Below are 25,000 nucleotides of genomic sequence, written 5' to 3'. Positions count from 1 at the left end.
GATGTTCGCCCTCAGCAATCCTGACCATCCACAGGAACTTATTGATGTCATCACCAGAGTAACCAATCACGCCTCCGAATATCACCAGGACATAGTCCACGTCAAGCATCTTCATGATCTTATAGGCCGATGATTCGTTGGATGACATGGCTTTTCCAACCTAGTGATTGATAGAAGCAAAGCTGATCTGCATTACTGCACTAAGATAGACCCTATTGATTTTCTGATGCTTGGACAAGAACGAAAAGTTTGGTTCCCGTGGGATTTGCATAGGTTACCCCTTATTTCCGTCTCTCGTATTGACATTTTCCTTTTTGTTTAACTTACATGGCGTACAGCTGCCTTTCAAATTGTCATAAGTTCAGGGCTCGGTTGTTCAAAAGCCGATTAGCGATAAAATTAACCAAGGAGTTTATTTCTCTACTCCCACAGGCTGTTCAACGCTGATATTCGGCAAAACTTTACACAAGAAGAAGTAAATCTTGAAAACAAAAATAAGCAAAAGAAACTTTCACCAAAAAGTTGAAAACATGAAACAAATGTTCTAGCTAATCCCGGATTAAGTTAATCGGCTTTCGAACAACCGGGCCCAGAAGATTTAGACTTTGCGGCAATCCAACGCGGATGACTAGATTACCTATTACTTATACCGATATCCACTGGAACAAATGGAAAAGTTTCTGAATACTTCATTTTTGGAAGTCTTTGTCACAGTAATTGAAAGTCAGCCTTTTTAAATTTTTGCTCAAACCTTACGACTGTCGATTAGCGTTCAGCTTTGCTCCGAAATCAAGGTTTCCATGTTGCTTTACTCTGCCAGTTTTCTATGGAATAAATGGCATGTTCTTTGAAACTACGCGCTCAACCTCGTTCCCAGGGTCTCTTTGTCGATAAGGAGACCTTGGAAACGAGGCTGAAACGCGCTCATTCCACAAGAGAAGTTACCCTCATGTAATTTTCAGGAGGTGCCCCAAAGTTATTTCAAGACAAGGAACTCAGAAAAACGATCTCAGTTGCATCTGAAAAGATTTAAACTTTCATTTTTGTTCCAGTGCAAACGCACAACTTAAGAAGTCATAAACTGGTTTGCATTCCAGTTTTTCATTGCCAAGCATTTTGTGACGTCAGACAAGGAGTAGTCCCCATGCCTCACACAATCTCGGTAGAAAGTCAGATGAAGGGACTGGTTTTAAAGAAAATGTGGTTCTGCGTAAGAAAGATTTGTGGACTAACGTTTCGAGCGTTAGCCCTTCTCTTCTCCCTCGGCTAGTCCTTCGCTCTGACGAACGGCTAAGCTCAAAACGTCACCTCACAATTCTTACTTATGGTAGTTAATTTTCCTTTATAAACTCCTTGAACAAAACCAAACTTTTGTAGAAGGTCAAACGACTGCTGGATTTGCCAATAAACGAGTGAGAGTTAACTTAGTAACGCAATAGCCCTTATGCGTGATGACGTCTGACTAGCTAATTTCACTACAAAGCCTCAAATTCGAAAATCAAACTTGTCAATTTTAGCATGAGCTAAAACCCAAAGGAGCAAACTTGTAAAGAAACCCCACGTGCGAACAGTATTGCATGTCCAGATGATGGGAATAATTTTGTGCAAACTAGGCTTGGTGGCGAATTTTGAGCATACGCTGCAATCATGCATAAGGCCTATTATTAATTTAAGAATTTTCTCGTACGAGTGCAATATGACTGTTGTTCCACGTGTTATTGTCTACAAGAGTCGTTCTATTGGCCATTCCAGCTATCTGATACCCATAATCCCACCATGACATAACCCTGCAGAGGAAGAGGAAAAAAAGGCAAGTTCAGATTTACAAAACAAACATAAAGACAAGCAAGAGAAGCAGAAGAATTGTACATCTACATATTCAAGCACTCGGCAAAGTCCCTTTTTGACTTACGGTTGTTTCTGCTTAGGAGGCCTCATACACAGTAAGCCTTTTTAGACCTACTTCTGCTGGAGAGAACTGGACAGCCAAAACACCGGGGACTCCATCACCTACTCTTTTCGAATCGTGTGTGGCTTTTTTAACGTCCCACTGGAAACTTGTGAACATAAATGCGGATAGTTGAGACGGGAGCTACGGTTTATAGAAGACTTGAAAGTCTAACCATTTGCAGATGTCATTTCAAAGGGAGCACTTTCTCATCAATTATTTTAAGATCCCGAGTGTTGATCCGGACGGGATTCGAACCCGCGACCTCCCGCATGACAGCCCGATGCTCAAACAACTGAACCACTGGTGCACGGTGGCTCTGTCTGGTGGTATTTTGTATTTAAACAAATGGGCTGCTTCAATTGCGTTGGAATGTGGTCAGTCAGTTTGGTGTGACGCAAGAAATAAGGGCGTACGAAATTGTGCAAGCGAAAGGCTCTTTCGCGAGCCAGAAACCCCTGACAAGGTGACATGAGGCGAAAAAACTAGTACTCTTAGTCTGAGTGATCGTTTTTCCCCCAGGTGATTCAAAAATTACTTAATGCACGTGCAATGTAATTGAGAAATCACACTTTGATTGGCACACATGTCATAGACTCCTTATTTGCCTATTCGTGTTACCCTTGTAAGCAAAGACAATGAAGGAATGCTCTTAGTCTAGTGTTGCTGATGCTTGCGATGTGCGTACCAAACTTAACAGTATTTCCTTGTTTATAAAAGCAAGGACACATTTTACTTTTCTCAACATTGACGCTACCATGTATATCTTTATATCACCAAAAACAAGCAAGATTTGACATTAACAGTTAATAAAGTGTAATATAATAAGATAATAAAGCCTATATAATCAGAAAAAATACACACCTGGCATTGTCATCAGTGTTTTGCCTTAGCCAAAAATATGCTTCTCTAAAATCATCTAAAATGTTGCGACTCCTAATAACAACAAGTATAACGAAAAGTTAAAAAAAAAAACCACCCATGACCTAGGCTCGATTACCAGCCGCTGTTTCGGGAAATGAGCCAGCGCTCACTCCCGAAATCTCGGCTGGACGCGTGAGGTGAGCCATTGTTAATCTCCGCCAATCAGAAACTCGCCTGCACAAATCCGTCTGGCATAAATTATATGTTTTGGCTGCGAAGGTATTCTTTGACCCGGCCTGTTCGAGGTTTACATTGCTTTTAAGGTAGGAAACATCCAAGATTGCGACAACGAAAAGTGTTCAAGAAGCTGGAGAATGGGAATTGTGTCGTTTTCTATCGCCCGAGTTCGCAAACTTCACTGATTTTCCAGTTGGCGCAAAGGTTAAAATACGGCTTTCAAATTCATTGCTATTGCAATTTTCTCCTCATACTTCGCTAATGTAAGAGCAAGTAAAATTGCTCAAGATCAATTGAAATTACTGCTGAGTTCATTGGTGGCAAAACGAGGGGGCCGATGAAGTCGACTGAGAGCTAAAGCAGCCGAAGATTTCGTTCATGATTCGGTGGTTGAATTCAAACTCACATTGATCACAAGCTCGTATCATCTGGAAACTTCGCACAGACGTTTTAAGCATTGTTATGTAATGTCTGTTTTCTTAAAATCAGTGTTTTTGGGATGTCTAATGCTATTTCCCCGAAACTATTAACTCGCATAAATTATATTTTGAATTTACGTCACAGACACAATCTATCGCTCACGCGTCCAGCCGTCTCTTCTCGGGGAGGATACCCGAACTCGAGTGAGCGGCGGAAATCGAGCCTACCCATGACCGAGAGAATGGGCCTTTTTCTCAAAATTCCCGGAAGCTTTTCGTGCTCGAAAAGCACTTCGTGAAACTAAGATCTGTTCATTTTGAAAAATTGATCTTTTCATCTTATTATTTTCAACACCAGAGAAGACAAACAATTGCAAAGTTGCATGACTTGAACAAGGTTTCCTTTTGAAGATAAAACGTGTCTTAAATTGCCTGAAACACACCCGAAAAGTTTCGTGGCCTTCGAGAAACGAATCCCAGGTACTTTACTTTAACAGCTGGGTAACGAGGCAAAACCTGGCTCGCGGTGGGAGACTGGAAAGAGGATGTAAGCGCTCGGTTCCCCACTCGGCTTGTTTCGACCGTCGATTTTTTTAGGCCCAGTTCGTGGCACTAATTATTCCTACTACTGCCCACAATGAAGCATTTTCCCAAGGTAATATCACTTCTACGAATAAAAATTCTCAGTGTCAGACAATACAGATACGAGGAAAAAGAAAAAGATAACGCGTAAGGTGTCTCCCCTGTCTCTTAAAACTGGGAAACTTTGCGAGAAATTTTAAGCAAAACCGTTTTCCAAAAAAAGGAAAAGTCTACATCCGGTTGCCGGCCTTCGCTCGAAGGTACTTACGCCTGAGCTCCTGAATTAAGAAAAGTGTCTTTATTTAAGAGTATATGACATTTCATATATAAACTCATATCAATCATGATATCACATCTTAATTTACCCTCGGATTTTAGAGTAGCTTGGTGCAGCTGATATGTCCCAACATTTACTCTCCCAACCATGACACACCACACCACAGAAAACAGACCACAACACCGGGAAGTACATGTACATACCCTACTCTTTGCGAATAGTTGAGTGTGGGTTCTTTTACTAACGAATGAACATGATGAATGTTAATTCTAATTGCGATGACCTTTCTACTTTTCATTTGATGAAGAGTTCCTTACCCGTCGTAATTAGTAGAGGCCAATACAACTGAAGGGCTGGAGTAGGCATTGCTAGTGACCCAAGTGCAATGTACTGCGAACATCATCAACATCATCACAATACACATGACCACCATCCCTTTCAGGTTGGCGCCAATCATTCCACCATCTTCTTCTTTCTCCATCTCGTCTTGTTTACTGATCTGTTTAGTGGTCTGAGGTTTCTTCTTGCCAGGCTAAGAAAGGAGCAAAGAAACTCATCGTCCACTGCTTGCAATCACAGATAATCATTCATTTTGATTCTCTAATTTGCCAAGCCTTTTTTCATCCATTGTGCAACATCTGAGCATGTACCTTTTCATAAAGATCCTTTCTTCTTTTCTTGTCATTTTCTTCGACGTTGCCGTCGACTTCAGCTTCGTCCGATGCGGCCTTCTTGTTTTGGGATGGCCGATCGTCTAGCAGGTAGTTGTCCAGAGTAACGGAAAACGCAATGGCCGCCAGGATGCACACCACAGGTGTCAAAGTCAGCATTAAACGAACCATCACACCAGCAAAGTACACAGCTGTTGTAGCGTACAGCACAACTGCAAAAGACAAAAAATTAACCCCAATTTCTTAAGGGCCAAATTTTTTGAAGCTAAAACAAGGCGTTTCTAAAAACTGCCACTGAGAAATTTAATACGGATAGATGCATAAAACGCTAACTCTTGTCTGCTACAATCTGTCGTCTGTTACTTAAGGCGTGTGCTTTTGAGTCTCTCGCGTTTTGTCCCGCAAATCGTGAGAAACGGCAAAGGAAGGCCCGTCCCTCGCCCGTCTCTTACGCACGGCTTGACTGCTTTCACTAAAAATCGCACCAAAAAGTATAATCCTTCTAAAAGTCGTTTGAGTCCTTTGATGTGATCTCTTTGCGTCGTCAAGAATGCGATGCGAGTGAGCTCAAGCGCCCTGCTATGCGTTTCACAGAGAAGTGACTTTAAAGCGCTTAAAACTCCAGTGACAAACCCACTTAAATTGGCAAAACAAAGGTGAAAATGTTGCGAACCACTGAAATCCACCACTGTCTGCACTGTGCATTTAATTCCTAATGCTATAAAATACTTCCTTGATTTCATACAATCATCGATAACGAGTTGGTTTGCAGCAGAAATTGCGCAGTCTAACGCGACACAAAATTTTGTTATTTAATAACAAAATTAGTTGCAAATATACCTATCGCGACACAGCTACAAAAAAAGGCTTTTTTTTTTCCAATTAAAAATCATCGTCTTCCTCACCAAACACTCTCTCGTCGTTAATTTGTTTCACTACCATCCATAGACCAGCAGGAAAGGTGCAGATCAAGACGTGAAGATCAAAGAAAAACGACACCCAGGTGGTAGGCTGATGCTCAGAGACAGATGCTATGATTGGGATGTGAATCTTAGCGTAACTGAAACATGAAAACAAACAATCTTTGATGGGTAAAGCAAGGGGAACAGCTGAGGGTTGGTGCTGTGGTAAGAGCTCTTGGCTATCATAAATTCGTCTTGCGTTTGATTCCTGGAATAAGCGTCACAAGTGCAGTGAGTTTGTTGGTTCTCTACTCTGCTTTTTTTCAAGGAGTTCATCAATGTATACTTCGATTTATCCCTCTCATCAAACACCAACATTTTATGTGATACGCTTTCAAAGTGATTTGATTTGATTTGATTTGATTTTACTTATGCTCGGTTGTGTAGATGTAAGCACAGGCTTCAGTTGTTCAAACGATGGATAGCGCTATCCAACGGATAAATCGCTATCCAGTGGATAAGTAACAGCGAAACCAAATAGTGATTTATCCGGTAGATAACGCTATCCATCTTTTGAACAACTGGGGCCAGGCCTCGGTATTTCAAAAGGCGGATAACGCTATCCACCGAATAAATTGCTATCCGGCGGATAAACAGTAGCAAACCAATTGAGTTATCCAGTGGATAGTGATTTATCCGGTAGATAGCGCTATCCATCTTTTGAACAACTGGTGCCAGGACTTTAAAATTACATCACCTACACCATAAAGGAGACCTGTGGGATCTTAAGTCATGTAACTAGTTTCATATGGCACATGTCTTGCCCACTGCTAAGACTGTATTGTTAGATAGTGGCATATTTGTAATGGTTCTATTTGCTTTACCTACCCAGTATCATACAGCGAATAAAATCTTCCACTCCAAGGTGCAACATAACCTGCGGAAAAGAAGAGAAAACATTAAAATGCTGCTTTAGATACTGACAAACTATTTAATTACCTCTTCTCGCCCATAAACCACGCCCCGTTAATTAGCAAAATGGTGTTGGAGTAAAATCTACCAGTGTTAATCTTACGAGGCAATGGCTTTTACAGGCACATGATTACTTTTATGTCAAAATACAACAAAATGCATCGTACTTTGGCTTGAAATTCAAACAATATTATTGTGTGGGATTGAATGTTTCTGAAACTCATTTTAATCTCTGCAAATATTTTCCTTGTTTGGTCATCTTGCCCACCCAAAATCGAAAATTTTTTGGATAACGCCAAGTTTTGGTCAAACAGTGTTCGATGGCTGACAGTTATTTCCTGCAGTGGAAGAACTTTGGCTGAAACTTGCCAAAGTACCCGCTGAGCAAAAAAACGTTGTCCGTAATAACATTTTACACAGCCTTTTGCAATGACTAAATTTTGTGTGCCCTGAATGTCTCACATCCTTGAATAAAATTACTGTACAGATTTAGTGTCTGAAATTTATAGTGAATTATTAATATTTTACAGTATATTTAACGAAACACTTACCAGCATATGTGAGTAAAACAACAGCAATAAACACAACACCAGCAACAGAAACAACAGCAAAGACAAAGATGTTCTTGAAATCAGACCAAGACACTTTGCCTCTAAGGTAAACCAGAAATGCATAGGCTTGAAGGAGAGCAAATGTACCTAAAAGTATCCATCATTAGTAAGTCAAATAAAATGAAAAATATTATTTAATCCATTTGCAACAAAATTGCATGCAATTAGAGAAATATGAATGACAACAGACTTAACAAAAATGTATGCAACTGGAAATGAAGACAAGGTTACACTGTAAGAAGTAAAAATAATAATAATAATGCAATGGCGCAATGAGGAAGAACTAGAAGGGAACATAAATATTATGAACCATTCGAGACCACAGTGGAGATTACCTGCCGCAGCCATGTGTTCACTGGTTCTGATTGGTTGAAAGCCAACAAAAGGAACTTGCATAGACATAAGGAGACCCATGATGAAAAAAGTTGTATATGCTGCAAAATGAATAAAGTGAAGAACAGTACATAAAGACGAGGAAAAGCAAGATTTTTTTTTTGAGCAAAAGTTAATTCTCTTTACAGGTCCTAAACTGTACATTCAAAGATACAACTGTACTCTGTATATTACCAGATTAATGGAAGTGGAGAAGACAATAATAAATTCTTATGAAAAAAATTGAGTATGCGCAAGACAGACTTGGTTAAAGGGGCTAGGTCACGCAATTTTAGGCAATTTCAGCACTGATCGAATGGTCATAGAATTAAAAAAATAAAATATCAAAATAACTGTTCAAAATTATAGAAGAACTCTAACAGAACACACGGTAGCCAAGAAGGGACATGGATGGACAAAACTGGAGAGAATTGAAATGGATTGAATTTGGGTAAATTTGAAAAATGTCAGCCCACCTTTTTTCAAATTTATATCAGTCTATATCAAAATGTCATTTACACAGCTGGGAAATCATTTGCAGTTGTTACATGGCCGTAATTTTGCAAATTAAAACTCTTGCTCTGCCAATTTGACGTTTAATTAACAAAAATAAACGAATTTACCTAAAATAGCGTGACCTTGCCCCTATAATTACCTTCCAAAAGAACATGATTGTCCTTTGTGTACTAATATTGATAATCATTATAGTAATGACAATGCTAATAATAAATAATTGTAGCTCCCTCTGATTTTGTCCCTTTTTCAAGACAAGATCGTTGTGATAAACCCATGTCACAAGTATTAGTACAATTCATGCCGGAATAAGAAATGTGGTTCATTACGGATGAATCACAATGTATAGTTGACCACAATTTAATCCCATGATTTCGTATCAAACTTAAATTTAAATGAAAATAAACATAACCTCATCTTGCTACCATATATAAGGCTAAGAAAAATCTAAGATGTATGTAACTGAAGTAATCAAAGCTCAACACCATAAGTTAAATCATTGCAGAAAGCAAACATCTTCCCTCCAATTCTTCTACATGCACTGGTAATTACCACAAAGTAATAAAATGCTAATGAGGATTGCAATACAACTGAATTAATCCACAGAATACTGTAATTGACAGACATGTGGAAGCCATCGATCAGAGAGAAACGTGTTGACAAACAGGCCATGCAAGCAAGAAAGTCAACAGAATAGTCTGCCATTTGCCTTGTGAGTTCTCCCAAATAGTGTGGTATTAATTTTCTTGCACATGGTGAAGAGATCAGTATTGAAGTGATTGGTCAAAGAATATTTTCATTCTATATTTACTGAAGGTTTTTAGTGTTATTTGTGACCCCATAGCAGCCAGTTTACTCCCTCTGAAAGCAATGGTCTCGTGTATAAGCCGAACCCACAATTTTGAGCCCAATATCTCAGCAAAAAGATGCCAAGATTTTTATCATTGTTCCCGCAGGGATGTATTGAAACCTTGGAAAGAGAGTAGTTAACAATCTATTGAAGTGTGCCTGGTTACATAACAATAGAAAAAAACATTATTGATAATACTAATCAGCCACAGTTCCCATACTTAAAATATTAAAATTACTGATAATATTCATGATTATAATAATGAATAATGATAAGTAGGCAGAATGGTTTAGCTTTGCATTCATTCCAGTTGCGTGCAAGAAGTGCTGCATTTTGCTTGTATAACATTGTACCCACCGACATAAATTTTGAATGAGAAGCGTCCCATGAGAAGAAGGAAGAATACATGAAGAGGAATGAGATTAATGATAAACACGTAGCCACCCCAAGCTGACACCTGTAATGGAGAGAGGTAAAAGACATTAATTTTCAATTTAAGGTTACTGCTAACCTTTTCGGTTTCAAATTTTGCAAAATGTAAAAAAGCTATCATAAGATAGCTTATTATAATTATTTGTTTTCTTGTAAAAAAGAATTATTTGAAAATGTTTTTTTCTTATGGAGTTATTGCAAACTTTGTTTTTCGTGACTAAAATGTTAATCCCCTAAAGTGTTATGAGATGTCAACACTCGTTAACACCCAGTTTGACGCGGGAATACATCTGGATATCTTCACTTTATTGCGTGTTGAGTTTGCCATTTATTTGTAGTTAATGCAGTTGTGTTAAAGGAATATGCGAGGCGATATCATCCTTACTAGGCTATGAAATGCATGAAACGAGGAGAAAAGTTGAAATGGGCAAGTTCTCCCTGGGTAAAAAGTATGAAAAAGGCTGGGTCTAAAAAAAAAAAGATTCCATTGAGGAAACAAAGAAAACTCAGCTCGCTGCTTGCAACAACGGCTAAGTCTGCAATCAGGTATAAATAATCTATGGCTAATGATGCAGCAATGAATGCTTCTCTAGGGGGCTTTATTACCTCGATTTTCATTGGTCAGCGGAATCATAGCGGCATGACCGCATTCAGACCCGCATTGACAAGGCGTGAAAATGTGTAAAAAATTTTCAGCCCGAAAACTCGGGGTAAATTTTTTCAGGAATAGCTCCTCTTCTAATGAATTTATAGGGTATGTAGATTTGTCGAATTTTTACGAAATTTGGGCAAAATGATTGTCGGATATTGGTGCACGAAAGTGTCCCGGGCTTTTAAAAAATTCAAAATATTTTTACTTTGACACGTCTCTGCGTGTCGCGAAACGGAAATTTTTCTATTGGTCAACTTCAAAGTTCATTTTCTCCGAAACCAATAGGAAAACCCTAAAAGCCCGACACACCTTGGTAGCCTATAAAGTGATGATTGATATAGTACCATTTGTTTGGTTGGGCGTGATAATGTGAAGGCGGGTAATTCAGCAATTGAAAGTGAACATGTATGGTTTTGAGTTTGAAGATTTGCTCGCTAAAGAAAGCCATAATAAACCAAACTGTTCATATATTCGGATTCTTCATTTTATTACATGTAGCTTTTAGGTAGTATGTAGTTTGCTGGAGTTTTACCGAAAATAACGTGCTTATGAAAGATTTCCCGGAAGGCACCCCAAAAGGTTAGCAGTAACCTTAAGCAATAGACAGTTACATGCAAACCCTTGACTGTGTCTCGGGTTTGCATACCTGTCTGGAATTCTCCCAACTCCCCCTCGTGTGTAGATGAGGCTATGGAAACACAGAAAAGAAGTCCTCTATTTGCTTTTATAAGATATGTCTCAAAGATAATTCGACAAATGAAGGAAACAAATGAAGGAAAATTCTTGAAAGAAACAGATTTTCTTGACACACGTTCATATTTCCTACCGGCAATCAAAACACGTGCCTGTCACAGCCGTGTTCCATACTCTCATCTAAACACAGCTATTGACCAATGAAAGTGCGCGTACTATCCTAATTATTTTAAAAAACTAAATAGATACAGCTTACGATAATAGCTCATACTAGAGCAAGAGAATGGAACTTTCAATCTCTTTAACTATAACAAGCAAAAAAGTATTTGAATAATAATTACCCAAACACTCGTTTGCTTGTCATAGAAAAAGATAATTCCATTGTGACCTTTTTCCCTACAGGTTGCAATGTTTCTGCACATGCATGGAACATTTTATATTTTGCTATGATTTAACGCTTTTCCTTACAGGTATTTGTTACTTGGGGCCTCTTGGAAGTAGTAATGTATAAGGTTTAGCAAGTTAGTCCCTGGAGACTTACAGTACTGTACAATATTGTAACACTAAGAAAGGATAATCACCACAAAACTAACATTAATTAACATTATATGACAGCATTGAAATGCTCTACCCTTGGCTAGAATCAAAAGTAAGTGCGATCTGTTTGATTTAAGAAGAAAAAGTTGTGGTCAAAAAAACTCTTCATCGTTTCTGTGCAAACGATGCAACATAAATAGCCCCCTGAAAGGACATGTGGTTACCAGTAAAATACTAAACCAAGAAAGAAAATAAAAGGAATCAAGTGAAGCTATGATCCTTGCAGTTATGATAGCAATTTTTGCAATTGTGTAAAAAAGCCTGAAAAATTCAGGACTTCAATGGGGTTTGAACCTATGACCTCACGTACCAGTGCGACGCTCTAACCAACTGAGCTATGAAGCCACTGACATTGGGAGCTGGTCATTTCTGGGTTCTAATTTTCCCATGAGGAATGAATCAACAATGAAATTATGATATAGGAATCAAGTAACATTGTCACAGGAATGACTTCAGAACACCTCACCACTATTGCCTGCTTAAAGTGGCATCGTTTGAAGAACAAGGCATATCTATTCGTATGCAAATTAGAGCGCTGGGTATTTTTCCAACTTGGGGCATAATAAAACCTATCAAAATATGAATTTTGTCTATTAAATTATCTGAAAAATTAGTACTGAGAAAATGTCCCTTGCCAAAATTCAGCATGTTGACACCTCACAAACAATTTGCACACATGACATATCAATGTACGTATGATGTCATTCGTGATGGCGCTGAAAAAGAAGACGAACAAAAAATGGAAACTTGCTACAGTAAGGCTCCCCCTATGCACAGGATACCCAATAATTATTAGAAATTGCATTCTCCTATTGTCGTCGGAACGCAATAATACCTACCATATAAAAGTAGGACAGACTGGTGCATGCTGCCCAGAAAACCGAGCCTGTTTTCACAGACTTTACCTGCAATTGATTGAAAGAAATAACTCAATGACACCTGCCATACCACTAACCCACTCCCTTCTACATGTACAGTGACACTTACATGTATAGATTGTATAGATTATACTCTCTGTAGAAATTTTACTTGTCAACGAAGTGTCTCCTTGCTCTTCTCCCCAACTTCAACATCACTCAGAATACAGACAATCATGAACGTCGCAGAGTGCCCCCCCCACCCCCCAACCCCAAAAATGCTGCTCCTCAAGTATGAATATACAACTGCATTTACTCCGATCTAAAAATATTCGGTAACCTCTACCCTTACCTTATTGTTAAGAGTGACAATTATAGCCTCTATCTAATGCCACATGATTTTACTTGTCAATGGCAATGAGGTCCCTTCAGTACTGAAAGGGTCACGTAACCGTTATAAATTTCTTCTCTACATGATACAGAATGCAATGGGCCTCGTTCGCGCGGCGGCCATATTGGCCATAGACAATAGATTTCGTAGCCCGAGCCTCAAGTTGAAATGTTTGGGAATGAGCTTCGGTGCACAAAAACAAAAGTTTTCAATCTGTCTGTCATCTGTCTGTTTTCATGTCTGTCATCCCTGTGATTAAGGCCTACTTTGCTCATATCTTGTCAAAGACAAACTTATGTAATGTTGAATTCCCTGCATTTACATGTATTATATAGATACTAATGTTCAAAATACTAAGATTTTCCTTCTTATGAAAAAAAATCATATCCTCACCACACCCAGTGAACACATGTATCACTTTCATCTTTCACATGCAAGGATATACCTGTAGGTGTCGTCATGGTAACTAACACAATTTGCCAATAGAACGTGAGCTCCCCCTTTAAAATTTATTTATTCTTCTCTATTACATCAACATTCTTATTGCACAATTTGAAATTATCATGATTTGTATTTCATAACAGTTACTTTCATATCTTGTTTCATGCTACACAACACGAATGTTTTAGACGTTGGTCACCACTTTTTCACCATTTGGAAAATGAATAAAATTAGTTGTTTTTAATCTGGACATTTCATCAATACAATGTATCATTCTATGTAATTAACAGAACATTAAATGGCCGCTTGGGGATACAAATTTTATCTTCTCATGCTGATAGTATCTCTCTTGAGTGAGCGCATACTATCAGCACTTGAGGATAAATTCGTATCGCCAAACAACCATTAAAGAGACAACATGAACAAAAGGTTATGTAAAGCTTCATTTAAAATGAGTAATAAAATTGTCTTCAAATGAAAGCCACCCGACATTGGCTTTTCTGATATAAATTGCACTGCTTTTCGGTTTTTTTTTTTTCGTGTCTTTTGGTTGCACTTTTGATAACTGAAATCCATGTGAAAACACTTAACAGAAAGAGCGATGGCACAAAACACCCTTTTTGTACCGTGAATATTAAATTTTTATCACAACAAGCCAAGCATCGTCTTTTAACGGGACATGGTTTTTCAATGGGTGATTAAAGTCCTGAGATCTTCAAGACATCATATCAAGTACAATTAGTCCTTGTGTTTCTAAGACTACTGGGTCACCTGTGAACTTACATGTAAGATGTCCTTCACGCCCAAAGAGTTTTCGGGAATTTCAAGAAAGGAAGGAACTAAGTGCAGTGAGAGCAAACATACACATGTCTATATGACAACAATAACAATAATATCATTAATTTCTGAATTATAGTGTGCCTACCCAAAGGAAGTAAGTAAACTGCAAAGCAAAGATGGCAATTCCCTCATTGTCATATGAACCTGCCACTGAACGTGATATGTAACCAGGAACTGAAAAAGTGACCAAATAAAAACAGAATGATATTGATAAAAATATTAGCTGGGAATAAACAAAACAGATTTTAACTTTGCTCAGATGTACACACACAATAACGCGCTTTCAGTTTGTTATATGTTTATTCAGTCTCATCTTGAGAAGTATTTGACTATTAATTAGGCCTCAGAAAACTCCAACCTCAGATGTTTCTGTAGATAAGCTGCACCCCCAATTTTTTATTTGAATTTTGAGAAAAAAGGTGTGGCTTATACATGGATGTTTACAGTATTGTGTCTCTAAGCCACAGGAAGTTGCTGGGACAGGACTTAAGACCAAGAAGAACAGCAGACTGTGAGATCACTCCTCTAAAGTGGCAAGTTTTACAAGTTGTTCAAACGAATCTTAGGACTTACCAATGGCTATAAAACAAGCTGCAAATAGACCATCTCTATCATAAATTATACAATGTATCGTACACAATGCATGTTTTCAAAAATTATTAATGATGATGATGATGATGACGACGATAAGTTCACAAATGCATGGAGCCTTGAAAGTGACAGTGATTGGCACACTCGGAACCACCTCAAAGAATGCCAGGGCCTGGCATAGGAAGTAAGGTCTACCTGACCTCAGAACTGCACCTGTGCTGCAGAAAGTACCGTAAAAGTCCATGTACATGTATAAGCCAAACTCATAGATAAGCCGCACCTACAATTTGGAAGCTCAAATTTGGAAATAAGAATGGAGACAACAAACTTTGAAGTTCCAATTAAGTTCTATTCGTAAACAAACAAGGACAAACAAATACAGTTTCAATACACTGACATGGTGGTTGCTATGAGCTTTCACATCTATTAAGTCTTTAGATCGCAAAATTTCATTTGTCGTACCTTTATCTTGTGAGTTTACAATAAAAAACCTAAGATGCTCTCTCCATGTGATTATGTTTTTGAAGAACATTCGAAGGCGACTGAAATGATACGCACAAGTGCTTAGTAGCCAAGCTTTGAAATGTGGAGAGGAGTCTGGGCATCACAATGAAACAGTCAGCCATTTGCCTAGCGAGTGAATGTACTTGCGAATATCTGGGTATTTTCTCACATGTGGCGGAAAGATATGTGTTGAAGTGACCATAGCAAACAGTTTTGTGGAGGAATGGAGATTGCTTGTATGTTGGTGTTCAGTTGTTCGAGTAAAATGAAAATTAATCACTTGAAAGAACTCTTGGAGAATAAGAATCGCAAATGAACGCTTCAAGGTACAAACAGCTCCTTTAGGAGCCCTTTAGGAGCCACTGCTCATGAAAAAGGCAATGATCAACAATAACGTGCTTTCAGTTTGTTATATTGTATGTTTATTCAGTCTCATCTTGAGAAGTATTTATGTATATTAATTAGGCCTCAGAAAACTCCAACCTCAGATGTTTCTGTAGATAAGCTGCACCCCCAATTTTTTATTTGAATTTTGAGAAAAAAGGTGTGGCTTATACATAGACGTTTACGGTATTGTGTCTCTAAGCCACAGGAAGTTGCTGGGACAGGACTTAAGACCAAGAAGAACAGCAGACTGTGAGATCACTCCTCTAAAGTGGCAAGTTTTATGTTATTCAAACAAATCTTAGGACTTACCAATGGCTATAAAACAAGCTGCAAATAGACCAGCTCTATCATTCCACAGTTCTTTGGTGAGCAAGTATGTGGCAATGGATGTAAGACCACTAAATGAACAATTAAAAATCAATCAATACACAATTATTTAAGAGCAACATAAAACAATAAACATGAGCTGAAGGTTCTTGGAAATAAATAAGGTTGGGAAATTGTGTTACTTTGTCTTTTTCGGATAAGGACTAAGGGCACTTTCCTTTTGTGAGAACTGGCCGGCCAGACCTGTCATTTTGCAAAGAAAATTTGAAGAAACACTGGCACGCTAATCCCTCGCATTCTTCTGGAGGAGCATATATCGTCGTGGATGACTGTTAAATTGAAGGTGTTGTAGAGTTAGTCCTTCCAAATGCCCGGTCTGGCCAGCCAGTTCTGTAAAATGGAAAGCGCCTTAAGTTCCCTGTGGGACGCTAAAGAACCTAATGGACACACCACGTGTATTAGAGAAGAGTAGGGTACGAAGTTCCTGGTGTTGTGGCCTTATTTAAAGACCCTGTTCCTGCGACCTCCCAACAGTAGTCCCATGCTCAACAAATCTGAGCCAACTGGTCGGTGATTTAAAGAGGTACTTGCATGTCTTTCACACTTCATTCTTGCAAATGACATTTGAAGCAAGATACGCGTACATGTAGTTCAAGGTTCTAAAGGCCCAAAGTCTGCTTACCTAAAAGTGGGCGCAAGGAAGACACAAACATCTCTAATGTGCACAGTGATATGCAGTGTATTTAGAATCCAATGCAGTGAAGCTGAAGTCAGCATCAACCCTGGGTAAACCTGAAAAATAAAGGACTTCAATTTAAAACAATCTGAATGGCTCAAACAAAGTGCATCTTATTTGGGCTTCTACAGTCTTGACAGTAGTAAAAAATAATAACAATAACATCTTAATTTAAGAAGATACCCGTACACGTAAGATAAATTTACATGTATCTCTTGTTGACCAGTAGTTTACATTATAGCTCTCCTCGATACAAATGGTAAAGAACTTCAACTGGCAGGAGATGAACTGTTGGCTATACATGTAGTAAGCATGGTAAAGTTGAATAAATGTGAAAGACCTCTCAGGACAAATTTAATACAACCAGTAGTCACAATGGAATTGGAAACTTTGCACAACCATAATCGAACCCAATGACCCTGCACATGCATAGTTCTCCATGACCCTCCAGAGTCTGTGACACAAGCAGGAACTTTTGACCAGAAGTTGTCCACTAACAAGCCTGCAAATAAGCGCCGGTCATCAGACATTTGTCCGGTAAATTTGAGGTTTTCGCTGGCAAATGATCAGTCTGATCTGACAGGCTGACCGGGGTCTTCTGTTGCGATGCGAAATTTAAAAAAAATTTTCACTCAAGAAAGCCGAATGCAAAGGAGGCCTTTTCATATAATTTTCATGGTCGTAATGCATAATGGCTACATGTAAGTTTCATTTTGATTTGTTTTTATTTGCAACTTGCGTTTCACGTCATCTGACTTAGTAACGCTACGCCGAGAATGTAAACACTCCCTTCCATATTCACGCACTTCGATTGGATTTATTTAAATTATAACACTGCAAATTATGTACTGTGGAATCAATAAGGGTAACGTTCCACAAATGCACGTTGTTTGTATTTTCATCTAACTGATAAGATTTTTTTTGACCAGTTTTACTTGTGTCAATCAAATAGCAGGCCACCATGTTTTGGCCGCTAATGGCTAAGGACAATGCAAAAGATTTAAACCATTTGAAAAAGTTTGTTTAATATAAAAAAGAAGAAAAACGAGACGATTATGTTTTAAGCCTACACCAGTCTTTTCACATGTTAACAATTATCGGATAAAAAGGTTTTCACATTGAATTTCTAAAACCCAAATTAAATTAATTTTGTTCCTCTTACTCCCGTAGTTCTGGTGGACACACAAGTACATAAAAATATACAGACAAATCACTAATCAAAACAATAATAAAAAATTGTTATTCCCTTCCAAACTGAAATTCCAAGAAAGCATTAACTTTTACTTTCTGCTGAAATACTGTACCCCAAACATTTAGGGATACCCCCACACCCCCCTACAGGCTCGCGTCTTAGCGGCTAGTGTAAGCGCCTTTGGCGCTAAAAAACACTCCTTATTTTCCTTCAAAAGGGGTGGGAATGTCTGACATGTACAAGTTAGTTTGTACAGATTTGTACATGTAACTTCCCTTGTGTTGCTTGCAGTTACTTGCAAACAAAAATCCTCTTCTGGAGCTGCTCATTCATTGGCAAACACTTGCTACAATGTATGTGCGTTATGCACACACCCATCTCTACCTTCCCAAAAAAAAAAAAGATACAGTAGCTATAACAACTGATCAGCCATTACAAGAAATTTTTCCACTTACAGTTCCTCCCACAATCCTACCCAGTGGATACCAAGCTCTCTCATCAAACCAATTCAAAAAATTATAGTAGCCATGTGACACAAGGTGGTGAGTTGAACGGTAGTTAAACCTGGATAGCAAAAAAAAAAAAATGAGGTTAAACAAAGTTTAACCAAGTAAACAACTAGGAGCGATTGCAGCCTATTGGTCAGTGGTTTTACTATACTTGCGCATGCGTGGAATACCTCGTGCTTTGGGCTGTATCGCTTATTTATCAGTGTGGCGGGAAGCAAGAGCATTGTGTGTGGAGCGTTTAGCGGTTTTTGTTCCCTCCCTCCTTCCCCACCCTCTTCTTTCCACTGTGTATCAGTGTGACGGGTGCCCATTCTTCTCGGGGGCGTGGGGGCTCATGGCTGGGTTGTCAGGTTTGCCAGCCATCGGTGAGCCAATGGGATTTCCTAAGTCGTATGTATGCAGACCATTCATCATCAATACATGTACATGTACAGCAGGTTGAGTCCCAATTAAGACTGGATAATAATTTTTGACAAGGCTCCTTTGCTGCTGCTGCTGCTTAAATTCCTACCTCAAATGCCATGCAAAATAATTCTAAATTCACTTCATGTCAGCAGTTTTAATTAATTTTTATGGAAATTCAAAAGTCTTTTACATACATGTACATGTATCAGAAAATAATCTAACTTGCAACATCAAAACACTTAAATAGAAGTTTCTTAACCCCTAGGGGACTGAGGGGGGAGAGCGTTTTCCAGACGACAAATGGTTTACTACGGTGGCCCACAAGGGCAATACACAACTCAATATTGAGCTGGATACACAACAATCTTTCATGATACAAAACAATTTTTCACGGTACACAACATCCTTTCGCGATACAGAAAAAATTTTCACAGTACACAACAATCTTTCAAGACCAAAAACAGTTTTTCTCAGTACACAACAACCTTTTGCGATACAGAACAATTTTTCACAGTACACAACAATCTTTCAAGACACAAAACAATTTTTCTCGGTACACAGCAATCTTTCGCGATACAAAACAATTTTTCACGAAACACAACAATCTTTTGTGATACAAAATAGTTACGTAGAACAGAACAGCGTTTCACGATGCAAAACAAAAATTTGGATTGTTGTGTTTAGTGAAAAATTGTTTTGTATCACGAAAGATTGTTGTGTATCCAGCTCAATATTGAGTTGTGTTTTGCCCTTGTGGGCCACCGTAGTTTACAGCCACCACTTCATTCCATTAAATGAAAACCAGGCCTATAACCTATACATTTTCTGAGAGAAGAGATTTCACAATAATTATCATATTTAATACAGAGGCATAATTTTAACAAGCTAAAGAAAAAATACGAAAAATCTTGACAATTACGAGAAAGGAAAAAAATTATCACATTTTGCATTGCCAAACTGTTAGCCCAGAGGAACAGCTTAAATTTAACATGGAATATATGTTTGAGTAAATAAGGTATTCAGTAAATGAACACTGAATGAAAAACCTCACCACACTCTGATTTATTTTTATTCTGTCAGAATAAAAATAAATCATGGTTTTCAAATTTGGGGGTCCTCTGGACCCCTTTTTGAAAAATCTGGGGGTCCATTGCAAAATTTTGGGGTCCAGCTAATTAATATTCAAGAATTAATATGCGATCTATTGCCTCTTAATTGCTGCTGCAGTACCATTTCAGATTTCTAATTGCAAAAAAATAAAGTCATATCCCTCCCAACGAATATGTGCTTAAAATGATTAATTTCTTTGAAACTGTTGTGCTCGTTGATTCATCGATCAAAATGTATGGGCTGTCAAAGCTCCATCGATCACATTGAAAACGTCTCGAGGAATCGAATCCGTATGCTGTAGGTACCGTTGGCTCCAGTTGATAAATGATCTAGATCTCCACAGCAACAAAAAACAGAACTGAATCTCAATTTTCCGTAAAAGAGCATCATTTATTTTAACAACACTTGAGGTGTGATTTAGGAACAAAAGAGTTAACAAAATGAAATGTAAGCCATCGATACACAGTTCATCGTCGGCCAGTGCGGCCGTGACTTCGCCGTGGCCAATGTTAATAATCAAGCGATTGAATACATTCACGTTTCATGTTTAACACGTTAATTTTAACACTAACTCCGAAGAAAAGTTGCATAATTTGCAAAACAGACAAGTTACGTGCAAAACAAGAACCGAGACGATGACATGCAGGTGCGCGCCCGGAATTAATATCAACAGGGTCGCACAAAACAAAAATTTAACATACTTTGCCTTTGGATTCTCTGTCATTTCACTCACGATAAGCGAACTAATGCTTGAAATTCAAACTGAACTTCGACTGAAATGTTTTATTATCACTGGCGGCAGATCGAAAGTGTCGCCGATTGTCTCACGTAAAAAACAGCTCAGATCATGTCACGGAACATGTGCGAATTCAAAACTGAACGAAGCTGGACATAATGGTTGACTTGACAAAATGAAATTCTTCGACGACAAAAATCCGAAAAGAACAGCTTACCTTGAAATTTCAGGAACTTGATCATTTCTCCGTTGTGAGAAATGGGAATGTTCAATTTCCTTGTGAAATACGCCGTTCGCCTGTTTTTCCTGCCGGCGTTCGTAATTTGCATAAACATTCGATTTCTTTTCTGCGTCCAACTGGACCCTTTGTTCGATATTCTATGCGTCTAAAAGGAAAACGAGTGCGTCCCAAGACGCAATGACACACTCTGGATACATCTCCGCGGCACAGGAAAACAGTACACTCACAATCAGCTATCAGGGAGCCATCATCTGGTAAACATGATCGGTGAAGAACAGATAAAATAATCGGCGGGCACATCGACATTGATGACTACATTGTACTGTACATCTTCATTAAAATACATTCCTCCTGGAGCTTGAATTTTCAAATGTAACAAGACCAACGCAAATTCGAATGGTGTCGGTCATTGCCATATCTTCATTATTATCATTGTCTCTTGTACACACGTCTCTCATCATTGTCTCTTCTTCTTCAGTTTTATCACTAGAGTCCTCCAAAGCACTACTATCGGCGACAAAAGGCTCTTCGTTTTCAGAATCTCCGCGAACAGCACCAGCAATACGAAGGAAGGTCAGAGGCAGTTCGCCTTCATCGACGAAAGTCAAGTCAAGTTTGCCTTTAGTTTGCTTGAAAACTTCTTCATAAACATGTGTTGACACCATTATTTAAAGGAATATTATGATTTTATCAAGTACACGCAGGCAAAATTTTGTCAAAATCATAAAATTCGTGTTTTCAGTCAGTTTTCGCCATGAAAGACACTGTAATTAGGGATATATGAAGCAGCTACCATAAAGTGTTACCATTCCCTCACGGTAAGAGCGAAAATTACCCCGGAAAGTGGTGACGTAATTATCGACACACACACATGCGTCGATCATCCCCTTGGAGTTAGATCAGAAACCCATAAGAGTTGAAACGTGTAACGCGCGTTCACAGCTTCTGAATATTAAGTAGGAACTGATTGGTTGAATGTTTCAGTGCTAAATACCATATTTGGAAACCCCTCGCTCTTGTTGTTCCAAATATGGTACTTAGCAAATTGAAGATTCAGAAGCTTGTTCCCAGCACACAAGGGGCCGTTACACGTTTCAACCCTTATGGGTTTCTGGTTAGATACATTACAACTTAGAAGAAACAAATAACCACAGCGTTTGTGCCGGATTGTGTTTAGAAAAATTCCATGATTGTTCAAGGAGTTTTCAAGAACCAGTGGCCTGTTTCTCAAAAGTCCCAAAAGTTTTCGGGCCTTTTTCGGGTGCCACAATTTCCCTTTATATCTTCGCAACGCCGAGGTTCCAAGCCATCAAACTTCACAAATCCTCTTAGTTTTTCTTACATTAAAAACATGTTAAAGGATCAGCTTTTCAAAATAAGCAGATTGCAGTTTGACGACTGGCTCTTCGGGCCCGAAAAGTTCTCGGGACTTTCGAGAAACAGGCCCCAAAAATTGCATTGTCAAGCAGGGCTCAAAGTTAGCAACCATTTGGTCGCACATGCAACTAAATTTTTGGCTGTGCGCCTAAAAAAATTATGTGTGATCGCACTCATGCGCCTTAAAAGCTCAAGTACAGTGCGACTGAATAGACCATATTCGTATTCTCAGTATTGGACTGGAACTAGCTTGCAATGGAGGCTAATGCGGGGGAATATATTAAAAAGTATTTGCATTTGAAAAGATTCCCCCGCATTAGCCTCCATTGCAAGCTAGTTCCAGTCCAATACCGAGAATACGAATATGGTCTATTACCTCTCTGCTTTTTCTCACCTGACTACATTTGTATACTTGCGTATTTCGAGTGGTATGTCATGAAACAGAAACATCAATCAACAGATATAAAGATATACATAACAAAACCTGGCCCTAAATAATAAAGTTACATTATTTTTCTTTCTTCGGTGTGTTTATTTGTCGTCGGTTTTCTCAACAAATTCCCCCAACACCGGTGAAGGTCCATTTTTCCTATTGATGTTTACTCCATCCCATCCTCTTTAGTTTTGTTTCGTTAAAACTCTGCTGGCACATGCAAATGAAAACTACAAATAAAGCACATGCTTACCGTGCATGTTAAAGCTTTGTAATAGTGGAAGGTCAAAAGAGCGTCAACCATGTGAGCCTTTTTCTTCAAGGTAAGAAAATTGTTTACAAAAGTTAAGTCATCGCACTTATATTGTCTTGTATTCAATAATTTTCTTATAAAAAGCCAGCCTTCACATTCTACAAAAGTGAGTAAATCTGCCTCGAATGATACTGCATCACTACACTGTATATCAGTCCGCGATACAGCTAAAGAGGACGTCTATTTCAAAGAGCGGGGTGAAACAAATTCGAGCAGCTAGAGTGGGATTCAGAGAAAGTCTTTATGCACTGCAGATACTGTAAAGCTTTCCCCATGCATTCATCCGCTTCATCCTAAGCTTAGTCAATGTTTCCCTGCTAGCAGGGGTATCTTTTCTTTTGTGTTCACTGGGCTGACGAGTACAGGAAAAGAGACCTCTGCCATGGGTCGAAAGCACGTGCGGCGGTTACGTAGCAACCAAATCCTCACAACATGCTTCATGTTGTGCAGGTTCACTTAATAACAGCGGAATCACTCTAAAGGAATGCACGGGACATAGCGGCCTACAACAACGATGTCAAATGCGCAGAATTAAATTGCCATTTGCTACAGCATAAAGTCTGACCTTGGTAACCTGATGGAATCATTGAAGTACAGTGTACGCGACAATTATCAATTACGAAGTTGTGTATCTATTACGGTTTTCAAGTATATTTTCTTTGGTTACAAGTGTACATTGAAAAGGAAAATACACGATGTTCAAACTGTTCTGTTATTTCGAATGTACTTAAACATGATGATAGCATGTAATAATAGTTTGTTATTGAAACTGAGAAGTCCAGTTGATTTAAAAACCACAAGACAGAATGTTATCGCTTTCTCAAACGAAAAGTAAGCCAGCCTTACTAGTTATAACAACAAACACGGCACTAAACTAAAATACAAAAAACTGAAGATGATGTAATCGTAATGTTAAGTTCTGCTTTTCTGTTGTAACAGGTGCTCCCAGTATTTTAAGCTGTGCTCCTAACATTTTCTGCTGTGTGCCTAAAATTTTGGCAGTGCGCCTAGAAATATACACTTGATAGCACAAGTGCTCCCAAAGCCAAAAATAAACTTTGAGCCCTGTCAAGGGATGTTTGTTAGAAGATTTCTATGCCATACATCAAGTTTCTGTGTTTTCTTTGCTGAAAAAGCTTACTTTGATATTATTTTCCACATCTTGTGAGTAAGTGCATGCACAAAGCAATTTTTGCATTTAATCTTTAATATCCCAATAGCCAAATTTGGGCTAAAGTTTTGAAAATGTCTCTTTAACATAGCATGATCCATTCTCAACAATTTTCAACAATTTTCACCCAAGCAAAACGACATACACTGTAGTTTATACAAGGAGTTTTCAAGCAGTTTTTCACCAAATCCTTTTTTTCAAGCACTTTTCAAGTGCCCTTGAGGTCCAAACATTAACCCATTCACCCCTAAACCGGCCTAAACTGGCCAGACTTAGTATTTTACTCTGTCTCATGCCAGACAATTTTACTCGTCAATGGGGAACCCCCAGGAGTCAATGGGTTAATTTCCAGGGCTTTTCAAGGACTTCAAGGAGAAGCACGAACCCTGAATAGTGAACAGTGAGGAGTTTATCCTGTGGATAACTGCAAAAACCCTGCCATTTATGTGCACTTGAAATCAACACTGTAACATTCACTTACATTCTTCAAACTGAAGACTTAAAGACAAAACACAGGGTGTTTTTAGACGGCTTTCTTTTTGCTAGGAGGAAGTACTACATGTACCTCATGATAACGAGAGCATCTTATCATGCAATAATTCAAAATTAGTGTTTCAGTTCGTACCAGAACATTGCCACTACATGAAAAACGTGTGGAGTTGCTCCTTCGAATAAGACAGTGTCTTACAGTTGTTGAAAAGTGGTTTGAGACATCTTAAAACAGTTAAGAGTCTGGCAGCTGGTCTATTGAACAAAAACAAGCTCTAAACAACTTTGAAAGTGTGCTGTGAATTTCAGTATGCCGCACACAGAAACTCCCCTGCACATATCAAAAAAATTTCACCCA

At 38.6% G+C, this 25,000-nt stretch overlaps 1 protein-coding gene across 2 annotated transcripts in view; it reads right to left on the bottom strand.

The window, feature by feature from the left end:
- The window catches only part of LOC138054808 (dolichyl-diphosphooligosaccharide--protein glycosyltransferase subunit STT3B-like), a 36,023-nt gene that overhangs the window by 10,022 nt on the left and 1,001 nt on the right, over positions 1 to 25,000 (bottom strand). Inside the window, exons 1-16 of one of the 2 annotated variants that reach the window (XM_068901698.1) lie at positions 20,836 to 21,625; positions 18,314 to 18,422; positions 16,613 to 16,722; positions 15,913 to 16,001; positions 14,207 to 14,295; positions 12,432 to 12,497; positions 9,576 to 9,675; positions 7,819 to 7,917; positions 7,424 to 7,570; positions 6,789 to 6,837; positions 5,904 to 6,058; positions 4,978 to 5,210; positions 4,645 to 4,859; positions 2,813 to 2,884; positions 1,688 to 1,787; positions 1 to 160 (exon numbers count right to left, since the gene is read on the bottom strand). The exon at positions 1 to 160 is cut by the window's left edge and continues 14 nt beyond it. In XM_068901698.1, the coding sequence (XP_068757799.1) occupies positions 1 to 160; positions 1,688 to 1,787; positions 2,813 to 2,884; positions 4,645 to 4,859; positions 4,978 to 5,210; positions 5,904 to 6,058; positions 6,789 to 6,837; positions 7,424 to 7,570; positions 7,819 to 7,917; positions 9,576 to 9,675; positions 12,432 to 12,497; positions 14,207 to 14,295; positions 15,913 to 16,001; positions 16,613 to 16,707 (1,669 nt within the window). In that variant the 5' untranslated portion in view covers positions 16,708 to 16,722; positions 18,314 to 18,422; positions 20,836 to 21,625. Of the gene's footprint in view, positions 161 to 1,687; positions 1,788 to 2,812; positions 2,885 to 4,644; positions 4,860 to 4,977; positions 5,211 to 5,903; positions 6,059 to 6,788; positions 6,838 to 7,423; positions 7,571 to 7,818; positions 7,918 to 9,575; positions 9,676 to 12,431; positions 12,498 to 14,206; positions 14,296 to 15,912; positions 16,002 to 16,612; positions 16,723 to 18,313; positions 18,423 to 20,835; positions 21,626 to 25,000 lie in introns of those variants that run through there. The other variant, XM_068901258.1, reaches the window with a different exon arrangement.

This window comes from Montipora capricornis, chromosome 1 (assembly GCF_036669925.1).
Source record: "Montipora capricornis isolate CH-2021 chromosome 1, ASM3666992v2, whole genome shotgun sequence".
NCBI classification, from domain to species: Eukaryota; Metazoa; Cnidaria; class Anthozoa; order Scleractinia; family Acroporidae; genus Montipora; species Montipora capricornis.
Note: the sequence above shows the minus strand (reverse complement) of the source record. Positions and strands in the feature narration are given on the sequence as shown.